Source organism: Oratosquilla oratoria, chromosome 5 (assembly GCF_046742065.1).
Source record: "Oratosquilla oratoria isolate Oo_2021 chromosome 5, ASM4674206v1, whole genome shotgun sequence".
NCBI classification, from domain to species: Eukaryota; Metazoa; Arthropoda; class Malacostraca; order Stomatopoda; family Squillidae; genus Oratosquilla; species Oratosquilla oratoria.
The window spans coordinates 32,646,796-32,671,926 of NC_134781.1; the positions used below are offsets into that span (position 1 = coordinate 32,646,796).

A 25,131-nucleotide genomic window follows, 5' to 3' on the forward strand; every position below is an offset into this window, starting at 1 on the left:
CCACTACACCACGAACTTTCCCCTTCCCTACTAATACAACAAAGGTACTCCTTTGTCGTTGAGATCGACGAAACTTGAAGTTTTCGTAGAGTTCTAAACTTCGCTGTCACTTTGACCGACGTGTGCGAGTGTGTGTGTGTGTGTGTGTCATTATATTCCTCAACAACCTCAAGAATGCGGATGCACTGTGAGAGCATAAAAATTTGCTTGAAGTGCTTGCCAATCCGTGTTTGCGATACATGCATTTGTACATATAACAAAAGTAAAAATGAGAATCATATTCTATAAGTATATATAAATAATCTATCAACATTTACTTAACACAATAATCCGTTCGACAGCCAAAAATAAGACATACGAAAAGAAAAAGTATTCGTGTTCAGTGAAATATGAAATTGTATAATATGAAACTGTTGTTAGATTAATGAAGAGATATTTTTTAAATCTAAGTTGATTTTGTTTTTGTATAATTCGTGCGAACATAACAACAGATAAGATGATTCTAGCATTTGACCTAAAAACTGGGTTCCAGAATATTCGCGGCAGAAATTACAAGTTTTACATATAATCTATAGTTTATATATTAGTCACATATTTTCATTAATCAATAATATTTGTTCCCAATGATAAACATATATATATGTTGATACTGTGTTTTTGTAATCAATCATTAAACCAGTACTTCATTAAAAACCTTATGTTGAATTCGCTGACATCTCTTATCACAACAAACTGAGTACTCAAGGAGACCAATATAGTGTATTATTTTAGTTTTGTAAGTAGGAGGTTGTAACTTTGTTGTAATAATATGAGTGATTATATGTATTGTTACGTTAAGATCTTAGGCATGTGCACAGTCACAACGATACTTTCGTCCAAAAAATAAGATATTTGTATGCATGTTGTGGAATGAAGAGGGGAGGGTGCTAGCGGAAGTGAGATTAGGAATTCGGTAAAGCACGTACACCATTCGTTTTAAGTTTATTGTCACCTTATTTAACTTTTTTATTCCCCAGTCGCATAGATTATTCTCACTGAATATCTCATGGATGAGCATATTGGTAGGATTAGGAAACTAATCCTGATTTTAGTTTCAGGAAGTGCTTGGTGGTTGTTGTCTCAAGAGTCAAGGGTAATAATGTCAGGTGAAATATTGAACCAAAGTGATAAAACATATAAATTTTGTAGTATCAGAATAACCAGAGGAAAGGTTTACTCGGTAACTGCAGATTTTCATGTTCCAGTGCTGACTTTTTAAACATTATTGAAGGTTTAGTAGCTTCATTACAGGTTATTTCAATTGTTAGAACCCTGATACATAATTGAGCTTCTGCAGTATGCAACAAGTGTTTTTATGTGATAATTGTTGGCATATAAAGGATTAGTTTTCCTGATGAATTGCAATTCAGAAAAGACATGATTATCCACAGGTATACATTTTATGGTCATGTTTGTCAATGAGATATGTCATAGTAGGTGTTGATAAAAAGACAATACTTTCCATGTGGTTTTATTGTTACTTGACAATATTTTTCCGAATTTGAGCACTGTAAGTTACTAGCATGGGGTAAGGATATAGAAATAAAATAAATCTGGCATAACCTATCATTTGAAGCCACAACAATTCACCTGACAAATAATCATATCAACAAGTATATCTTTAAAGACATTTCTGATACTTAATTAATCCCTCTTTGAAAGGAATAAATGATTCACTTAATTACTGAAATATGATATGTCAACTGTTCACCAGTTCAAAATAGTTTGAAAACTATTTGGTATAAAAGTGTTACTCTTGATCTGCCTGTGGCATCTTTGAGTCATAATACTAGATCAGTAGTGAGGGAATTATTAGTACATTGAGGTGATGAAATTAACCTCCAATTTAGTACTTCACAGGTGTTATTATAATAAAAAAAATATCAAGTGAGGATCGGCATAGAATGATAGAAGAAAATACTCGTCTAGGAAAGTTATTTCAAGTTGTCATCAGTCAACATAGGTGTAATGTGTAACATATTTCTTATGTCTTACAGTTTCCCTTTTTGGATTAGAGTACATATAATAATAATTTATCTATAGTATATACTCCCATTATAAGGGAGTAAGAGTAATGATTATGATAATTGTTGCCATGAGTTTCTTTAACTGAAAATCTGTAGCCCAACAATAGCTGGCACTGATCCTCAGATCCTCCCACAGATCTCTCTGATAAATATTGAACAGTTGTCATTATTCTATTAGTGTGGGACCATTTTTACGTGACCAGCTCATAATAGTAGGAGGAGGGCAGTTGTCACCAATTGTCAGCTTTCTTTATGTATACTGGTAAATCAAATAAGTGAAACCTGACGGATGTCTTGGTCCAGGTCTGGAGACCAAGCGTAAGCCTCGTGGCTGCAGCTCCAAATAGAGGAGAGTGTGTTGATGGGTTTTGAAGATAAGCTGTCTGGAGATGACCCTGACATCTGTCTTCTGGAACCACCACCTACAGTAGTACCCATTGTTGGTCCCTAGAATACATGCATTATTGAATAATTTCTCTAGGTTTTCTGTAGAGTTATTTATGCAAGAGTTGGATAGATCCTTCATTGACTTGTAAGTAGCCTCTTGATAGTTTGTATTGGTTAGATTTATTAATTCAGTACCTGTCACAGTTGTTATGCTAAAACATTTTGAATGTTATTATAGAAGTACATGGTAGTTTTGCTCATCAAGTTCTAACTAGATTAATCCCTTTTTACAGTGACATACTTTACAGATTTTATTCAGCCTAATGTCAGACAGTTATATTCAGTTTAAAGGAAATTATTGTATCAGTGAAAAAGCATCTCTTCAATACAATGGTGTGGTCTTTTAGTTTCATTTTAGTTGATCTGAGGTGGTTGTATTTGGCTAAGAATGTCACTACACTAAAGGGTTGAAATCACCGTGAAGGTGGTTGATATCTCCTTGGGTTTATATAAATACATTTTGGTGTCATCAGCAAAGGATTGTTGATTTTTATTCTTCCTACATTGGTGTTTTCCTTCATTACATGGATCAGTTAATCAGTCATTTCATTGCCCAAAGTCTTTCTTGCAGGAGACCCACATGCATAGAATTGACATAAGAAAGTCCACTTATAAGATGATGTAACTATTATATTGTTGATGCTACAGTAGTTAGCTATAAGAACTAGGGTTCATCAAACAAGATCTCTGGACTTGGAATCTCATCATTCCCTTAGACATACATTCCCAGGAAAGGTATTTGATACTCCTGGAACTATCTCGGCACACAGGAAGTGAAGCACATGTAACATGTCTCAGGATATTTTTGGGATTCCCAACTTTTCCATGAGGACAACAATTTAGTGAGACCCCCATGATTTTCCTGGGACACTGGAATCATGTCTCTCCCTGGAAACTCTTGCGTTCTTTTTATAATAGTAATTGTAGTTATTAATAAGTAGAAATTACTTGTAATCAGTATTTATTATTAGTAATGATGTATCGACATTTTCTGGATTACTTCTTCCACCTCATTTACTGACGTTACCGATTTATCTCCCACACCTTTCACATTCATTTTTTGTCATCAGAAAAAAGTAATTGAGATCATATGCTACTCTGAAAAACTCAGGCATGAAACCTAATAAGCAATCGAAAGCAGAAAGAGGGATGGGGTAGACAACGTCCTGACTGTGTAATACATTAACCATTTGTAAATAAAATTGGTATTTTCTTTATATACTTATGTTTTCTTATGTGTTATCCACTAAATGTGCTAGTATATATACTGTATATATATATATATATATATATATGTTATGTACAGTATTAGATATTCATATTAAGGAGAAGGTTAACATAATCAACATGTCATGTATTTAAGATGTTGTAATTCATACCTAACCGATGTATTGACGGGAAACTGAGACATACCATGATTTCCCTGTATTCACCAAGACATGTGGGAATCCCGGGAAGTTTGTGAGATCTCTAGCTTGTGGATGACTCAAATAGCTTATGCTGGGAAAATCCTGGGAGTAGTACTATAAACTTTGGGAAAATTACGAGACCCTGGGATATGGGGCTCTTGTTTGATGAACCCTAATAAGAACCAGTGATAGAAGATTACACATCTTGGTTTTGCAAGACATTAAAGAAAATCATCTTCCTGCCACTCATCTTCAAATCCCGTCACCTCTATCTAGTAGTGCAGCAGGGTTTGATATATAATCTATGGACTAATCCAAAGGTCTTCCTCCTTCAGCCTTGATTATCTTTCCTCCTTTGTTCATATGAGAGGTGCTAACAACTAGCAGCTATTTCCCTCTTCTTCATCCCACAAGTTTGTGATGTAGAAACAGACCCACACTAATACAACACTGACAATATTCCAATATTTCATTGTGAAAATGTCCACAGTAGGGCCTTCAGACTGTGCTGACTACTTTGGTGCTGCAGGTCTCCAGTCAATGAAACTCAAGGCAACAGTTATTATTAGCACAAAGAAGATTATCAAATTCTGTAATTATACTCTTGAGGTTTTTGTGACACTGGGTTTTGTGGCTTGTAAAAGAGATCAACATGGACAGCCTGTGACAGTTGATTAGATAAATTTCAAATGATAAGTTTATTAAAAAATTAGCAAGCAGGGATATAATCAGATAAAAATCTCCATTTTATGTATTTGTATACCAGTACAGTAAATTGACATGTTCATACTTAATTAATCTTCGTAATAAGAATTATTCATAGGCGCGTAAATAAATTTTTACCTTATATGTGATGATGTACATTAAAATATGTTTGATATAATGTTTCCCCAAATTGTTATATTTATTTCAATTCTGGTGGGTTTTTTTTTCAGTTTAGATTTATAGTGATACAGTCAGGATGTGGAAGGCAGCAGCAGGTTACCAGATTGATATGGGTAATGATAACGATGACGATGATTGGGAGACAGATGCAGACTATGTCAATGACATGACAGTGGAGGAGCAGCGCTTTGGAAGCAAACGTCAAGTTGGTGCTATTGAGTAAGTTATCTTTTATTTATTCATTTACTTAATTAATTTTTTTTTTCTTTTATGTGTTTATATTTCTCCACATGAATGAGACAATGGACAATAAATGTTTAATGTTCATTAGAAAAAAATACCTTTGAGTCAAAATATTTCTTTCTGCTACTCTTGTAGTGGAATATATGGGAAATGAAATGGGTGGGAGTGATTTCTATGCCTTTTTCTTTTTGGCTACCCCCCATGTAAGGGGGAAAAAGTCTGGTATATGTATGTATGTATGTATGCTACTCTTGTCCAGAGTTTACCTGTCTTCTTAATTTCCATCAGACTCAGGCAAAGAAACTAGTCTTAACCATCCTCTCCCTTTTGATTTTGGGAATTGGATGGAACACTAGTGTGATGTTCTCTTCTCTCTTTATGGAGAAATCCATCATAAATTAAAAAAAAAAATGTGTATCACTCAGTGTTACTTGGGAAGAGTTGTTCAAACTTTTCAGTATTATAGACCATTGTATATACATTGCATGTACAAGTTGTTTGTGTTGTATGTTGTTTTTTATTCTATTCTATTTCTTTCATATATATATATATATATATATATATACACACACACACATACATACATACATATACCAAAGACTTTTTCCCCCTTACAAGGGAGATAGCCAAAAAACAAAGGCATAGAAACCACTCTCCCCCATCCCTTACATACTCCACTCCCCTCTGCTCCCTTCTCTCCCTCTTATCTTGGCTCCTCCTGGATAACTGGTCATCCCTGCATCTCACCCACTACCCTGAGTTAGAAGCAGTGTCGCAAGACACAGCACATCCACAGTAAGGCCACTTCATTAATCAAAAACTATTCACTTCCTCCAGTCTCTCTCTCTCTCATAGTACTCACTTTCAATCTGCTGCCACTTTCTCCCCTTGTACATCTCATCACCTTACTTTTACCCACATTTATCTTCAACTTCCTTCTTTTGCACACCTTCCCAAACTCTGTCACTAAATTCCTCAATCCCTCCTCTGATCCTGCTACAAGCACAGTGTCGTCAGCAAAAAACAAATGGCTTATCTCCCACTTTTCTCCATATTCTTTAACCATTTCCAATCCCTGACCCACTACCCTTGCATTTACCTCTCACACCACCCCATCCTTATATAAATTGGACAGCCAGGGTGACATAACACATCCCTGACAGAGTCCCATCTTTACCTTTCCATTTCTAATCCTAACACAAGCTCTACTACTCTCATAAAAACTCTTGATTGCTCTTAACAGCTTTCCTCTTATCCCATATATCTGCAATACCTCCCACAGTGCCTTTCTGTCTACCCTGTCATAAGCCTTTTCCAGATCCATAAAAGCCCAAAATACATCCTTACCTTTTTCTATAGCTTTCTCACATATCTATCTTACCACAGAAATCTGTTCTACGCAACCCCTACTTGTCCTAAACCCACACAATCCTCACCAATTCCTCCCTCTGTTCCTCTCCTAATCCTCTCAATCAAAACCCTCCCATAAGCCTTCCCAACTACAGTTAACAAGCTGATCCCTCTGAAACTACTACACTCACACTTGTCCCCTTTTCCCTTGTAAAGTGGAACTATACAGGCACTCCTCCAGTCCTCCTGCACTCTACCCTCTCTTAAACAAACATAACATATCCTCACCAGCCAGTCCACCATCACCATACCTCCTTTTTTTAGACATTCTGCATGGCATCCATCCAACCCAGGTACCTTACCTGCTTTCATCTTAACAGCTGCCTTCACTTCATCTTTCCTTATTTCTCCATTTTCCTCACTCATCACAGTCATTTTCTTAGCGCTTCCTCCTTCACATTTCGCAACTCCTTAAAATACTCTGCCCACCTTCCTCTCACTGCTTTCTCTTCCATTATCATCTCTCCATCTGTACTTTTTACTTTTTCTTCTCTACTTGATTCGCCTCCTCTTCCTCTCTTAATTTCTTTCCAAAACATCTTTTTATTACTTTCAAAATTTTCTGTCATACTCTTAGCCCATTTCACATCTGCTTTCCTTTTTACCTCCTTTATCTTATGCTTTACTTCTCTTCTCTGTACTTTGTACCTCTCATATGACTCCCTCGTCCTAATTTGTAACCAATCTATGAAAGCCTGCTTCTTCTCTTCTACACCGTTCTTTGCTTCCTCATCCCACCGCTCACTACCCTTCCTTCTGTTTCCTCCTGTCCTCCCACACACCTTATGATTCCCTCCTTGAACCATCCCCATTGCTCCTCCTCTCCTAGTTCTACTCTATCCTTCACTCCCTCCCACTCTTCTCTCAGCTTATATTCCTCCTTTTCTTTCTCATTTAAGCAATTCACTCTGAGTACCTCCCTACCTACTGCCCTTTTCCTCTTTCTCCACCTATCCCCCACTCTCAACTTGCCTTCCACCAAAAAATTATCTGATATTCCCCCACTCTCTCCCCTTAGAACATGTATATTCTTAACTCTTCCCACTATAGTCCTGGTTATCACTATATAATCCATTAATGCTCTATCTACCACCCCTCAATCCACTACCCTCTCCCATGTGCACTTATGCTTGACTTTCTTCCTAAACACTGTAATTGCCATCATCAACTCTCTATTGAGACACATCCACCATCAACTCTCCACTACAATTTTTCCTGGAACTCCACACTTCCCAATCACTCCATCTATTGGTTCATTTCCTACCCTAGCATTAAGGTCACCCAATACAAATACATTGACATTTCTCCCTAATCCCTCTATGCACTCATTTAAATCCATCCAAAAAGCCCCCCTTTCTTCTACACTTTTCTCATTACCAGGACCATATGCACCTACAAAAACCCACATCTCCCTTCCCAGCTTCACCTTCATCCATATTAATCTTGAAGAAACTTCCTTTCACTCCACTACACACTTACCTATCTCTTCACTTACTAGTATAGCCACCTCTTCTCTCCCTCATCCTCTCTTCACTCCTGAGAACCTCCCAACTGTACTCCCAAACTTACACTTGCCCCTCCCTTTCAACTTAGTTTAACTCAATGCCAACACATCCATCTTTCTTCCCACAAGTATACTGCCTATCTCTTCCCTTTTACTCTCAATCACATCCATGTACATTTATACACCCAAACTTTAGGGTACTGGTTGGAAGACTCCTAGACCCTCTTATGCCTTTACTTTTTTTAGGAATGTCCCCTTTGGGTCTACAGGTAGCAGGATTCCTAGTCTTATCCCTGTTCCATTTTTTTGTCGCCTCATACAGCTCAAGTGAGAAGAATTGGTGGCAGCATTCTTTTCCCCCACCACAGGGTTAGGCAAAAAAAGGAAATGAATATTCAGAGAAATGGTACGGGACAGTAACAAGGGGTAGGGGGAACAGCATAACAGAGGGACAGTCATAGTATAATAAAAGTGTCATTATTTCTCTATGAACAGAGATTTCCTGTCACAGACAAAATGATGTGTGGCTCTGGTCTGTAGGAGCACCCAATATAGGTATCAGGTGCATGCTACTTTGCCACGATAACATGCAGCCAATACCCCAGACAGGGCAAATATATATATATAATATATATATATATATATATATAATATATATATATATATATATATATATGTATATATATATATATATATATATATATACATATGGAAATAGACTCATCTGCTGGGATTCGAACCCTTGCCTAGGCGGCTTGCGTCTTATAAGACAAAGACCTTACCGATCACGCTATATATACACACACGGATATATATATATATATATATATATATATATATATATATATATATATATATATATATGTATGTATATATATGAGGTATGTTCAATAAGTAATGAGAAAATGTCAGGAGAGACACTATTTTCATAAGCTTACAAAACTTTGTCTCCTTCAAAATAATTGCCTCTCGCATCTACACACTTCTGCATGCATCTCTCCCAATCCTGGAAGACCTCCTCAGTCCTTTTTCAGTAGTCCCATCAGGTAACTTTCTGATGCCTCTTTCAGCTCCTCTGTTGACTGGAATCTGGTTCCTTTGAGGCTGTCTTTCATGCATGGGAATATGAAGAAGTCACAAGAGGCTAGGTCAGGGCTGTAGGGTGGGTGTTGTACCACTTTCATTCCCCAGTTGTCCATCCAGGTGGTCACTAGCGTTGATTTGTGGCATGGCGCATTGTCCTGGTGGAACCACCACTGACCACTCCTCCACTGCTGAGGCCTCTTCTTCCTCATCTTCTCCCTGAACCTTTTCAGAAATGTTCAGTAAGGTAATATTCATTATTGATGGTTTGACCCTGAGGAACCCATTCAACGTGAATGAGCCCCTGGGAGTCAAAGAAAGGAATGACCATGGCCTTCTCTTGTGACCTGCTCATCTTTGCCTTTTTGGGTCTGGGTGAAGTCACATGCTCCCACTGAGCACTCTGACGTTTGCTCTCAGGGTCATAGGTGAACACCCAACTCTCGTTGCAAGTCACTACCTTATTCAGGAAACCTGAATCAACCTCTATCATTTCAAGAATGTCAGTGTAACATTCCACACGAAACTGCCTCTAGTTGTCGGAGAGGATCTTTGGCACAAACTTGGCACAGACTTTGTGGAGCTTCAGATCTTCGGTCAGAACTGTCTCCACTGTGTCAATGCTGATACCAACAGCTTCAAATATCATCCTCACAGATATTTGACAGTCTTGTATCACTAACCTTTGCACTTCCTCAATGTTTTCCTCCTTGCGTGCACTTTTCGGTGCTCCAGATCTGGGTTCATCTTCAACCTGTTCATTTCATTCAGAAAATCTGTTAAACCATCGATAGAAACTTGATTGGCTCATCTGTTCATCCCCATAGGCCTCCTTTAACATTCCATAAGCTTCTTGTTTGGTTTTCTTAAGTTTAACACAAAATTTGATGGCGTAACATTGCTCCTCTTGTTTTTCCTCCGTCCCAATTTAATAAGTCCTCTCTATCAAGGCGTTCTTTTCCTTTCATAATTCTGTAGATGGTTAGTAGGTCCCCTCGTTCTCTTTTTGCTAGTTTTCCTACATTTGTTAATATTTCTTATGCTATCCTCTGTGAATTAAGTTTTACTTTGAGAGGTCTATTCTTTTCTTCAGAATATTTGCCCATCCTGTAGATCTTCTATTGCCTTTTCAAGTCCTTGCCCCCCCTCCTGTATTTCTTTTAGTATTTCTGTCACTATATTCTTCTCTTTTTCCCTTTGGAACCTTATTAGTCCATGTTTCTCTTTGATACCATAGATTACAATACAATTTTTTTTTGTCTATTGTGTCTCTTACCCAATCTCTTTTTTCGTTTATTACTTCTATCACTGCGTCTTTTGTACTTTGGTTCATTTGCTCTTTGACTATTTCTTTAAATAGTATTTTTTGTTTTTCTTTGTCTTCTTTCATTCCATTCCATTTCCTATTTATTCCACTCCCCTCCACCCTCCTCCCTCCCTCTTATTTTGGCACCTCCTGGGTGACGGGTCATCCCTGCATCCTGTCCACTGCCCTGGGTCAGAAGCAGTGTCGCAAGACACAGCACATCCACAGCAAGGCCACTTCATAAATTCGACGACCCCCCTCTCCATCCCCCCATACTTACTCATATCTAATCTTCTTTTGGTTGTTTCTGTGTATGTTGGTTTATCATTCATTTCCCTTCTTTTTTCTATTCTTGTTAAACTTAAATCACTTTGCTACATCATGGTACCACTCGTCATTGCCCCCTTCTGATCTGTTTACAACTAGGTAAATCGCCAATTTTTGGTCGAAGAATCACTAGATTTACTGCTAGCAGATTCAGGTCCTGCTGGCTGTGTTGGAAGCTCAGGGTCACTTCTTTGAGTGAACTGTATTTAGCCAAAGATCCTCTAAGAGATGCACTTCGATTTTGAGAATACATAAATTTTTGGCCAAGATATGACACTTTTCTTTCCTTTCTGAAAAGTGTCAAATTTATCCTGAACGCCCTATAGAAACATTAAAATATACAAATCATTACTATATTCTGAGATATTCAACTAGCATGGGAAAAACTAGAAAAAAAATTAACATCTCATTCAAGACACATTGTGTATTCATGAATTATAAGAAAAAAACTGAGCCATGACAGGAATAACTAACATGTTAAATTCCCCATCCTGCTGAGCCATGGTTGCGAAACACTGATGTAGGATATGGATCTCAAGCAAGAAATAACTAAGCCAGCAGATTTGTTTATGTGTGTTTGTGTTTGCACAGGTTTCTAAATCATATTTATGTATATACATGTATTTTATTTATACTTTTGCAGCATGAAAAAGTTCCGAGAAGAGACTGTGAGTGCTGATGCATCTGCGAAAAAGAAGGAACTTGATGAAGGACCCAAGGCTTCTTTTGGATATGGAGGCAAATTTGGAGTCCAGGAAGACAGGTAAACTACACAACAAATATTATCTAATTATCTTTGAAGCAGGGTTGGATCCAAATACAGGCGACTGTAAGTACAAGTACCTGGATATTTTTCAATAAAAAGTACAAGTACAGTAATTTTGCTATGTACTTAAGTCCAAGTCAAAATATTTGAAGTAACAGATGAGTGCATTTAAAAAGTGTCATCACAAAGTTCACTAGAATTTATATATAGTACATCTATCTGTATACCGAGAGCTTTTCTCCCTTACAAGGGAGGTAGCCAAGTCAGAGGCATACACCTATTCCCACCCATTTCACTTCCTTCCACCACCCCTCACATCTCAGCTCCTCATAGATGACGGGTCATCGCGGCATCCACTAACTGTCCAGGGTCAATACATAACTTTTTATTAGATACAATGTATTTATACTTAAATGAACTTGGTATGTTTCAAGTACTTTGGGTCTAAGTACAAGTACATGAAAATCTGTATTTAATCCAAGTACAAGTACAAGTAAATGTACTTGAACCCACCCTGGCCTGTACAAGTACATGAAAATCTGCACCCGAGTTCAGGTACAAGTAAAAGTTAATGTACTTGGACCTATCTTTGCTTTGAAGTGTGTATCTGTAAGAGCATTTGGAAGAAAGTTGTATGTAAAAATTTGTTTTGGACACCATTAATCAATACAATACCAACACAAAAATTGACAAGTTTCCTTGCCACCCACACTCACAGAAGAGAAAATTTTGTCATCCAGTAGAATAAGAATTGCAATGGAAAATTTTGACTTTTTTATGTTCAACTTCAATGGCTTCTTTTTATTTTGATCATACAGTGATTTTTTAAGTTGAACTTCATTATGTCAAAAAGCCTTACCAATAAAAATGGTATTATGGGTTTAGTGGATTCTCAAAATCAATCCCAAAAACACATAATTTTCTTCAATTTCCAAGTCTCACAAATGTATAGAATTACTTCATTTCAGTAATGGCATGAGACTAAAGTACCAATTTTTTTTTTTTTTTTTCTTTTCTTTCTTTCTTATAAGGGAGGTAGCCAAAAGACAAAAGAATAAAACTCCTCCCACTCATTCCATCCCTATCACATTCCACTCTCCTCCACCCTCTTCCCTCCCTCTCAGCACCTCCGGGATGACGAGTCATCCCTGCATCTCGCCCACTACCCTGGGTCAGAAGCAATGTCACAAGACACAGCACATCCAAAGCAAGGCCGCTTCATTAAATCGGCATTTCCCCCCTCTCCATCCCCTCATGCAGAAAAGATGGGGAGAAATCCCTTCGGGCTGCATCAAATTATTTTTCACACATACTCCCTCACCTCACAACCCCCACCCATTCCACTTCATGCATCACAGCATCATCCATATACAACCATTCCTGATTCACCCCATCTTCTGTCCTCTCCTGTCCTTCCTCAAAAGACATTCCCCTCTTTCCCAAAGCCCATTTTACCCCATCCATCCATCTCATCCTAGGTTGACCCCTCATGTTCACTCCTTCCACCTCTGCCTTCCACACCTCTTTTATTAGTCTTTCTTCACTCATTCTTTCCATGTGTCCAAACCATCCCAATACTCTTTCATCAACCCTATCTCCCAACTCCCTTTCCACCAATGTTCTCCTCCTCACCTCATTTCTCACTCTATCCAGCCTAGTAACCCCTATCATACTTCTCAGACATCTCATCTCAAACACATTCAAACTCCTCCTCTCTTTTTCTCTTATGTTCCATGTTTCTGCCCCATACAGTACTGTCAACATAATCACTCCTTCATACAATCTTCTCTTAGTATCCATTCCAAATGTCTATTTCTCATTACACTTTTTAATCCCCCAAGGCATTTACTTGCTTCTCTCAATCTACATTCTACCTCCACCCCCACTCCTTTTCCTGCCACATTCACACCCAAGTATCTAAAACTATCCACTTCCTCCAGTCTCTCTCCCTTAATGCTCACTTCCAGTCTGCTGCCACTTTCTCCCCTTGTACATCTCATAACCTTACTTTTATCCACATTTATCTTCAACTTCCTTCTTTTATACACCTTTCCAAACTCAGTACAGTAACTAACTTCCTCAATCCCTCCTCTGATCCTGCTACAAGCGCAGTGTCGTCCACAAACAACAATTGGCTTATCTCTCACCTCTCTCCATTTTCTTTAACCATCTCCAATCCCTGTCCCACTACCTTTGCAGTTACCTTTCACACCACCCCATCCATATATAAATTGAACAGCCAGGGTGATGTAACACATCCCTGACGAAGTCCCACCTTTACTTCAAACCACTCACTCTCTCCATTTCTAATCCTGACACACGCTCTGCTACATACATACATACATATACCAAGGCTTTTTCCCCCTTACAAGGGAGGTAGCCAAAAAGGAAAAGACATAAAATCATTCCCACCCATTCCATCCCTGAATACACTCCACACCCCACCACGCTCCCTCTTATCTTAGCACCTCCTGGATGACAGGTCATCCCTGCACCTTGTCCACTGCCCTGGGTCAGAAGCAGTGTCGCAAGACACAGCACATCCACAGCAAGGCCGCTTCATTAAATCGGCGAACCCCCTCTCCGTCCCCCCATGCATAAAGGAGAAGACGGGGAGAAATCCCTTTGGGCTGTGTCAAAATTTGTTCACCCCCCATCCCCCCGCCCATTCCACCTCATGCATCACAACATCATCTATATACAACCATTCTCCATTCACCCCTGTCTTCTGTCCTCTCCCATCCTTCCTCAACAGACATTCCCCTCTTCCCCAAAGCCCCCTTCACCCCATCCATCCACCTCATCCTAGGACGTCCCTTCATGTTCACTCCCTCCACATCTGCCTTCCATACCTCTTTTACTAGTCTTTCTTTACTCATTCTTTCCATGTGTCCAAACCATCCTAATACTCTTTCATCAACCCTATCTCCCAACCCCCTTTCCACCCCTGTTCTCCTCCTCACCTCCTCATTTCTCACTCTATCCAGCCTAGTAACCCCCATCATACTTCTCAGACACCTCATCTCAAACACATTCAAACTCGTTCTCTCTTCCTCTCTTATGTTTCATGTTTCTGCCCCATACAGTGCTGCTGGCACAATCACTCCTTCATATAGTCTCCTCTTAGCCTCCATTCCCAAATGTCTATTCCTCATTACACTTTTTAATCCACCAAGACATTTACTCACTTCTCTCAATCTACATTCTACCTCCACCTTCACTCCACCTTTTCCTGCCACATTTGCACCCAAGTATCTAAAACTATCCACTTCCTCCAGTCACTCTCCCTTAATGCTCACTACCAGTCTACTGCCACTTTCACCCCTTGTAAATCTCATCACCTTACTTTTACCCACATTTATCTTCAGCTTTCTTCTATCACACACTCTCCCAAACTCTGTCACCAACTTCCTCAATCCCTCCTCCGATCCTGCCACAAGTGCAGTGTCGTCCGCAAACAACAGCTGTCTCACCTCCCACTTTTCTCCATTTTCTTTAACCATCTCCAATCCCTGACCCACTACCCTTGCATTTACCTCTTGCACTACCCCATACATGTATAAGTTGAACAGCCAGGGCGATATAACGCATCCTTGACGAAATCCCTCTTTTACCTCGAACCACTCACTCTCTCCATTTCTAATCCTGACACATGCTCTACTACTCTCATAAAAACTCTTGACAGCTCCTAGAAGCTTTCCTCCTATCCCGTATATCCGCAAAACCTCCCACAGTGCCTTTCTGTCTACCCTGTCAGCCTTTTCCAGGTCCATAAATGCCCAAAAAACATCCTTCCCCTTTCCTATAGTTTTCTCACATATCTGTCTTACCACAAAAATCTGATATCCACAACCTCTACCCATCCTAAATCCACACTGTTCCTCACCAATTACTCCCCCTGTTCCTCTCATACACTCCATCAAGATCCTCCGATAAGCCTTCCCAACTACACTTAACAAGCTAATCCCTCTGAAACTACTACATTCACACTTGTCCCCTTTTCCCTTGTAAAGTGGAACTATACAGGCACTCCTCCAGTCCTCCGGTACTCTACCCTCTCTCCAGCAGACATTAAATAACCTCACCAGCCAGTCCACCATCACTGTACCTCCTTTTTTTAGACATTCTGCATGGCATCCATCCAGACCAGGTGCCTTACCTCCTCTCATCATCTTAACAACTGCCTTCACTTCATCCTTCCTTATTTCTCCTCCATTTTCCTCACTCATCACAGTCATTTTCTTAGCATTTCCCACTGCAGCTATCTTTCCCTCCCTATCCTCCTTCACATTCAGCAACTCCCTAAAATATTCTGCCCATCTTCCTCTTACTGCCTTCTCTTCCATTATCATCTCTCCATCTGCACCTTTTACCTTTTCTTCTCTACTTGATTTGCCTCCTCTTCCTCTCTTAATTTCTTTCCAAAACATCTTTTTATTACTTTCAAAATTTTCTGTCATACTCTTACCCCATTTCACATCTGCTCTCCTCTTTGCCTCCTTTACCTTTTGCTTTACTTCTCTTTTCTTTTCTTTGTACGTCTCATATGACTCCCTTATCCTATTTTGTAACCAATCTGTGAAAGCTCGCTTCTTCTCTTCTATAACCTTCTTTGTTTCCTCATCTCACCATTCACTATCCTTTCTTCTATTTCCTCCTGTCCTTCTTGTTCCACACACCGTCTTTGCACACTTTGTGACTCCCTCCTTGAACCATCCCCATTCCTCCTCCACACCTAGCTCTACTGTATCCTTCACTCCCTCCCACTCCTCCTTCAGCTTCTTCTTGTACTCCTTCTCCTTTTCCTTTTCATTTAAGGAGTTCACTCTAAGCATCTCCCTACCTTTTATCCTTTTCCTCTTTCTCCATCTATCCTCCACTCTCAACTTACCTTCCACCAAAAAATGATCTGATATTCCCCCACCCTCTCCCCTTAGCACATGTACATCCTTAACTCTTCCTATCATAATCCTATTTACCACTACATAGTCCATTAACGCTCTATCTACCACCCTTCCCTCCACCACCCTCTCCCATGTGTACTTTTGCTTGACTTTCTTCCAAAACACTGTATTTGCTATCATCAACTCTCTAGACACATCTCCACCATCAACTCTCCACTACGATTCTTTCCTGGAACTCCACATTTCCCAACCACTCCATCGATTGGACCATTTCCTACCCTAGCATTAAGGTCTCCCAGTACTATTACATTGATATTTCTCCCTAAATCCTCTATGCACTCATTTAAATCTATCCAAAAAGCCTCCCTTTCTTCTATGCTCTTCTCATTGCCAGGCCCAAATGCACTTACAAAAATCCACATCTCCTTTCCCAGTTTCACCTTCATCCACATAATCCTTGAGGAAACCTCCTTCCACTGCACTACACATTTACCTATCTCTTCACTTACTAGTATAGCCACCCCTTCCCTCCCTCGCCCTCTCTTCACTCCTGATAACCTCCCACTTACACTCCCAAACTTACACTCGCCCTTCCCTTTCAGCTTAGTTTCACTCAAAGCCAACACGTCCATCTTTCTTCTCACAAACATACTACCTATCTCTTCCCTTTTACTCTCATCTGTACCACATCCACGCACATTAAAAGACCCAAACCTTAGGGTGCTGGTCGGAAAACTCCCAGACCCTCTTATGCCTTTACTTTTTCTTTTAGGAATGTCCCCTGTGGGGCTACAAGGAGAAGGATGCCTAGTCCCAATCCCCGTCCCTTTCTTCTCGCCTCTTATGATCCAAATGGAATTACTTGGTGGCAGTATTCTTTTCCCCCACCACACTGTACTACTCTTGTAAAAACTCTTGACAGCTCCTAAAAACTTTCTTCCCATCCCATATATCTGCAATACCTCCCATAGTGCCTTCCTGTCTACCCTGTCATAAGCCTTTCCTATATACGGTACATACATATACCAAAGGCTTTTTCCCCCTTACATGGGGGGTAGCCAAAAAGAAAAAGGCATAGAAATCACTCCCACCCATTTTATATCCCATATATTCCACTCCCCTCCACCCTCCTCCCTCCCTCCCTCCCTCCCTCCCTCCCATAAACATCCTTACCTTTTCCTATAGCTTTTTCACATATCTGTCTAACTACAAAAATCTGATCTACGCAACCCCTACCTGTCCTAAACCCACACTGTTCCTCACCAATTACTCCCTCTGTTCCTCTTCTAATCCTCCCAATCAAGACCCTCCCATAAGCCTTCCCAACTACACTTAACATGCTGATCCCTCTGAAAGTAGTACACTTACACTTGTCCCCTTTTCCCTTGTAAAGTGGAACTATACAGGCACTCCTCCAGTCCTCCAACCCAAAATACATCCTTACCTTTTCCTATAGCTTTCTCACATGTCTTTCTTACCACAAAAATCTGATCCACGCAACCCCTACCTGTCCTAAGCTCACACTGTTTCTCACCAATTACTCTCTCTGTTTCTCTCCTAATCCTCTCAATCTAGACCCTCCCATAAGCCTTCACAACTACATTTAACAAGCTGATCCCTCCGAATCTAGTACACTCACACTTGTCCCCTTTTCCCTTGTAAATTGGAACTATACATGCACTCCTCCAGTCCTCCGGCACTCTACGTAACAGGCAGCATATACATCTATTTCATTGTTATTCTTTTATCATTACACATACCATGTTCCAAGGGCTTTTTCCTCCTTACATGGGAGGTAGCCAAAATCAGGACATAATTCCACTCCCACCCATTCCAATTTACCACCCCTCCCCCTTTTTTTGGCTCCTCCTGGATGACGGATCATCCCTGCCTCTCACCCATGGCCCTGGGTCAGAAAATGTTGCACCAAGGCATAATACATCCACAGCAAGGGCGCTTCATGGGTGGGAGTACATAGGTGACTTTGACTTGGTTACCTCCCTTACAAGGGTTAAAGAGTTTATGGTATATAAGAACATAAGAACATAAGAAATAAAGGAGACTGCAAAAGACCATAAGGCCTACACTAGGCAGCTCCGTATCCATCACCACCTGTCATCCCCATCCATAAAGTTGTCTAATCGTTTTTTAAAACAACTGATAGTTTCAGCGCTTACTACATGGTTACTAAGTTTATTCCATTCATCGACCACCCTATTAGTAAACCAATTCTTGCCTATTTCCTTCTTAAATCTAAATTTGTCCAGTTTGTACCCATTACTGCGAGTCCTGCCCTGTTGTTTTATTATGATGACCTTGTTTGCATCACCCTTGTTATAGCCTTTGATCCACTTGAACACTTCTATTAGATTACCCCGCACTCTGCGTCTTTCCAGAGAGTGTAAGTTTAGGTGCCTAAGCCTCTCTTCGTAAGGCAAATTTCCGAGTCCTTGTATCATTTTGGTCATTCTTCTCTGTACTGATTCTAATGAATTTACGTCCATTCTGTAGGACGGAGACCAAAACTGTACCGCATAGTCAAGGATGGGTCTAACTATCGCTAGGTAGAGTTTAATAATTACCTCTGCACTTCTATTCGTTACCGTCCTAGCAATGAAGCCTAATGCACTGTTAGCTTTATTTCTGGCGCTAATACACTGCTTCCTGGTTTTAAGGTCCGGACTCACCAGAACTCCCAAGTCCCTCTCGCACTCAGATTTTTCTAAAAACGTGTTATCTAAGTTGTATCTATTTTCGGGGTTGTGTAGCCCTACGTTTAACACGCTACACTTAGAGATATTGAAGTTCATTTGCCACTTCACCGACCATGTTAACAGCTTATTAAGGTCATCCTGCAGAATCTGGGCGTCGTCTCCTGACCTAATTAGGCGTCCTATTTTAGTGTCGTCCGCAAACTTACTAACATCACTATTTAACCCTTCGTCTAAGTCGTTTATATACATAATGAACAACAAGGGACCCAAAACCGAGCCCTGGGGAACCCCGCTAGTAACATTGCCCCACCTAGATTTTATTCCATTTATGGTGACCCGTTGCTTTCTGTTACTAATCCAAGCTCTAATCCATTCTAACACTTTTCCTCCTATGCCATGGGCTTTGATTTTATTTAGTAGTCTCTGGTGTGGCACTTTGTCGAACGCTTTGCTAAAGTCAAGGTAAATAACATCGTAATTTTCATTGTTGTCTGCCGCCTTATATACCTTAGTGTAAAAGGATAGAAGATTAGTCACACATGACTTACCCTTGGAGAAACCATGCTGTGAATCACGAATTAAAATAACCGATGTCAAACTGATTGGCCTGTAGTTGCATATAGACGATCTATCTCCCTTCTTAAAAACAGGAACAACGTTTGCCTGCCTCCAAGCAGTTGGAACAGAACCAGTGTCTACCGATTTATTGAATATTTCAGTTAACTGGTCGCAGATTTCAAATTTACACTCTTTAAGCATTCTTGGAAAAATTTCGTCTGGACCCGGAGATTTTGTAGCTTTAAGTCTGTCAATCTGCTTGACTACTTCCTCTTTACTAATGCTGATATTAGTTAGACTACTTTCTTCATCCCCTCTGAAAATCGGATCGCAGTCAGGTACTTTATCTAACCTCTCATCAGTAAATACCGATAGAAAATAATTGTTAAACTCCTCACTCATTTTTTCTTCCGATTCAATCATGACATTTTCATTGTTTTTAATTGGTCCTATTCTTTCTTTATTTTTTGTTCTATAGAGGTGAAAGAAACCCTTTGGTTTGGATTTTGCTTGACTGGCAACCTTGATTTCATAATTACGTTTCGCTGAACGTGTATTCCTTTTAACCAGCTTTGCCATTTCGTTATATCTTGATCTAAGGTGTGATTCCCCGTTTTTTATTTTTACGTAAAGTCCTCTTTTCATTCCGATCTCATGTTTCAATCTGTCCGTCATCCATTTGGGAGTATTACTATTTTTCCGTATTGACTTTAGGGGGATAAATGTATTTTGTGCATTAATAATTAGATCAGTTAGATTGTTATACATGTCATTTAAATTACTGACCTGACTGCTGGGCCCTCGCCCCCAATTGACCTGCCCTGAGGTATGCGTAGTACCCTCTTTGACCCAGACCTGACCTAAGGTATGCTTCTTACCGTCCATGACCCACACCTGACTAGCCCCGCAACGAGAATCAAGAATGTCTGAAACGTCCGCCTGGCTTTTCGTATTCAATTTCAAATAGGTTTTTATATTGTCAAAGTTTGCTTTCCTGAAGTCTGGTACTTGAACGTTATTCGTATTTTTTATTTTTTCCCAAATAACATTAAATCTTATTTCTTGATGATCGCTAAAGCCTAGACTATCTCCCACTACTACGCTGCTAATTTGGTGCTCATTATTTGTTAGAATTAAGTCCAGGGTATTTTGTCCCCTCGTAGGATCGGTAATCATTTGTTTTAGGAAATTATCCTGCACTACATCTAGGAATTTCTTCGCTTCATGATCTCCTATTAAAGTTTCCCAGTCAATGTTTCTATAGTTAAAATCTCCCATGATTACAACGTTTTTGTACTGGGACGCTCTGTGAATTTCATGAATCAGGGAATCAGTCTGCTCAATGCTGAGGTTAGGAGGTCTATACAAGACGCCAATAATAGCTTTCTTATTCTTGCCTATAATCTCTACCCAAATAGATTCCGTACAGTCCTCTTCCTTAATCGAATTGTTGACAATACAGTTTAAAGTATTTTTAACGAAAAGTGCTACACCTCCCCCATTCCTGCCGACCCTATCCTTATGAAAAAACTTATATCCTTCTATTTCGATTTCCGGAAGAAAATGTTTATCAGCCATGTTGATCCAGGATTCAGTAATAGCTATAATATCGAAATTTTCTACGCATGCTTTACCTCGCAGCAAATCAATTTTGTTAATTATGCTCCTGCTATTTGTATAGTAAACTTTAAGTTTATCTTCCCTCCACCTGCTTTGGTGATTTTTTACACAGTCCTCTAAGTTGTTTCTATTGCCTAAACTATATTCCGATACTTCCCCCCCTACTCCCACATAATCTACCCGAAAAAACCCTGTAGGATGCCTACTTCTCGCTCAAGGGATTCAGCAAGGAGCCGAAATCCTCTGGGAGACAAGTGCACTCCGTCCCTTGTGTATAGGTGATTCTTACCATAAAAGCGGTCCCAGTTGTCGACAAATGCCCATCCATTGGCCTTACAATGTTTTGCCAGCCTGCAATTCATTGCAATAGCCCTGGAATGCCACATGCCTCCAACTCTGCGCCTCGGAAGGATTCCACATACTACAGGAACACCTCCCCTATTCCTGATCTTGTCTAGCGCATCCCGGTACCGCGCAAATAATTCCTCACTCCCTAGCTTACCTATATCATTTCCTCCGGCACTTAAGCAAACTACTGGGTCCTTACCTTCTCCTACTAGACACTCCTCTATCCTATCTCTAACATCTCCTATGCCCGCGCCAGGGAAACACACCTGCGTCCTATGTTTCCTATCTTTGTCGCAGAAAACCCTGTCTAAATACCGCACTTGACTGTCTCCAACTACCAAAATCTTACCTGTGGGCAGGGATCCAGCGTCTGCCCTTTCCTTCTTCTCTTGGATTTCATTAGTTCCTTCTTCCTGCAGATTCGCCAGCACTTGAAACGAGTTTTTGCATTTCAGTGGGGCTGGTGAAGACTTTTTTTCACTTTTCCGCATCTTATTTCTCACCGTATTCCATCCATGCTCATCGCTAATTTTGTCTTCCGTATTATGGGCCTTTGAGCGGAGAACTCGATTCTCCTCTTTAAGGCACTTGACAGCATCCTCCAAGGCTTCAATTCTACTAAGTAGAGATTGTACCTGGATAAATGCAGATGATATGAACCCAACTACTGAAAGACAACCTGAGGGATCTATTTATTCCTCAACAACAGGCAAATTGGATACTAAAAGAATGTATAGATGAACTAACAGACAAAATACATAAGGTAATTGATTACTCACTCAAAGAAGGAAATATACCACAAGATTGGAAAAATACAAATATTGTACTAATATATAAAAGGGGAGATAAAGAAGACCCAACAAACTATAGATCAGTTTCCCTTACTAGCACAATAACTAAAATATGTGAAAAAATGATCAAAAGTAGGTGAATTAAACATCTGGAAGAAAATAATATACATGCATATACCAAAGGCTTTTCCCCCTTACAAGGGAGGTAGCCAAAAAGAAAAAGGCATAAAAACCATTCCCACCCATTCCATCCCTGATACACTCCACTCCCCTCCACCCTCTTCCCTCCCTCTCACCTTGGCACCTCCTGGATGACGGGTCATCCCTGCATCTTGTCCACTGCCCTGGGTCAGAAGCAGTGTCACAAGACACAGTACATCCACAGCAAGGCCGCTTCATTGAATCGGCGACCCCCCTCTCCGTCCCCTCATGCAGAAAAGGAGAAGACAGGGAGAAATCCCTTTGGGCTGTGTCAAAATTTTGCTCACACATACTACATCACCCCCCATCCCCCCACCCATTCCACCTCATGCATCACAACATCATCCATATACAACCATTCTCCATTCACCCGCCTCCTGTCCTCTCCCGTCCTTCTTCAACTGTCATTCCCCTCTTCCCCAAAGCCCCTTTCACCCCATCCATCCATCTCATCGTAGGTCGCCCCCTCATGTTCACTTCCTCCACATCTGCCTTTCACACCTCTTTTACTAGTCTTTCTTCACTCATTCTTTCCATGTGTCCAAACCATCCCAATACTCTTTCATCAACCCTATCTCCCAACTCCCTTACCACCCGTGTTCTCCCCCTCACCTCCTCATTTCTCACTCTATCCAGCCTAGTAAACCCCATCATACTTCTCAGACACCTCATCTCAAACACATTCAAACTCCTCTCTTCCTCTCTTATGTTCCATGTTTCTGCCCCATACAGTGTTGTTGGCACAATCACTCCTTCATACAGTCTCCTCTTAGCCTCCATTCCCAAATGTCTATTCCTCATTACACTTTTTAATCCACCAAGGCATTTACTTGCCTCTCTCAATCTACACTCCACCTCCACCTCCACTCCACCCTTTCATGCCACATTTGCACCCAAGTATCTAAAATTATCCACTTCCTCCAGTTGTTCTCCCTTAATGCTCACTTCCAGTCTGCTGCCACTTTCACCCCATGTACATCTCATCACCTTACATTTACCCACATTTATCTTCAAATTTCTTCTTTCACACACACTCCCAAACTCTGTCACCAACTTCCTCAATCCCTCCTCTGATCCTGATACAAGTGCAGTGTCGTCCACAAATAAAAGCTGTCTCACCTCCCACTTTTCTCCATTTTCTTTAAACATCTCCAATCCCTGACCCACCACCCTTACATTTACCTCTCGCACCACCCCATCCATGCATAAGTTGAACAGCCAGGGCAACATAACACATCCCTGATGAAGTCCCACCTTTACCTCGAACCACTCACTCTCTCCATTTCTGATCCTGACACATGCTCTACTACACTCTTAAAAACTCTTGACAGCTCCTGGAAGCTTTCCTCATATCCCGTATATCTTCAAAACTTCCCACAGTGCCCTCCTGTCTACCCTGTCATAAGCCTTTTCCAGATCCATAAAAGCCCAAAAAACATCCTTACCTTTTCCTATGGCTTTCTCACATATCTGTCTTACCACAAAAATCTGATCTACGCAACCTCTACCTGTCCTAAAACCACACTGTTCCTCTTCAATTACTCCCTCTGTTCCTCTCCTAATCCTCTCAGTCAAGATCCTCCCTTAAGCGTTCCCAACTACACTTAAGCTAATCCCTCTGAAACTACTACACTCACACTTGTCCCCTTTTCTCTTGTAAAATGGAACTATACAGGCACTCCTCCAGTCCTCCAGCACTACCCTCTCTCCAACAAACATTAAATAACCTTACCAGCCAGTCTACCATCACTGTACCTCCTTTTTTTAGACATTCTGCATGGCATCCATCCATACCAGGTGCCTTACTTCCTCTCATCATCTTAACAACTGCCTTCACTTCCTCTTTCCTTATTTCTTCTCCATTTTCCTCACTCATCACAATCATTTTCTTAGCACTTCCCACCGCAACTATCTTTCCCTCCCTATCCTCCTTCACATGTAGCAACTCCCTAAAATACTCTACCCATCTTCCCCTTACTGCCTTCTCTTCCATTATCATCTCTCCATCTGCACCTTTTACCTTTTCTTCTCTACTTGTACTTGATTTGCCTCCTCTTCCTCTCTTAATTTACAAAACATCTTTTTATTACTTTCAAAATTTTCTGTCATACTCTTACCCTATTTCACATCTCTTCTCTCTGCCTCCTTTACCTTGTGCATTACGTATCTTTTCTTTGTACCTCTCATATGATTCCCTCGTCATATTTTGTAACCAGTCTGTGAAAGCTCGCTTCTTCTTTTTCACAACCTTCTTTGTTAACTCATCCCACCATTCACTACCCTTCCTTCTATTTCCTCCCATCCTTCTTGTTCCACACACCATCTTTGCACACTTTGTGACTCCCTCCTTGAACCATCCCCATTCCTCCTCCACTCCTAGCTCTACTCTATCCTTCACTCCCTCCCACTCCTCTCTCAGTGTCTTCTTGTCCTCCTCCTTTTCCTTTTCATTTAAGGAGTTCACTCTAAGCACCTCCCTACCTTTTATCCTTTTCCTCTTTCTCCACTCTCAACTTACCTACCACCAAAAAATGATCTGATATTCCCCC

At 40.3% G+C, this 25,131-nt stretch overlaps 1 protein-coding gene across 6 annotated transcripts in view; it reads left to right on the forward strand.

Annotated features, from left to right (window-relative positions):
* The first annotated feature begins 631 nt into the window (after window positions 1-631).
* Window positions 632-25,131, forward strand: part of Cortactin (cortactin) — an 85,745-nt gene continuing 61,245 nt past the window's right edge. For 4 of the 6 annotated variants that reach the window (XM_076185119.1, XM_076185124.1, XM_076185123.1 and 1 more), the window contains exons 1-3: window positions 632-775; window positions 4,858-5,026; window positions 11,324-11,443. In XM_076185119.1, coding sequence (XP_076041234.1) covers window positions 4,884-5,026; window positions 11,324-11,443 — 263 coding nt within the window. In that variant the 5' untranslated portion in view covers window positions 632-775; window positions 4,858-4,883. The other 2 variants (XM_076185122.1, XM_076185121.1) reach the window with 2 other exon arrangements.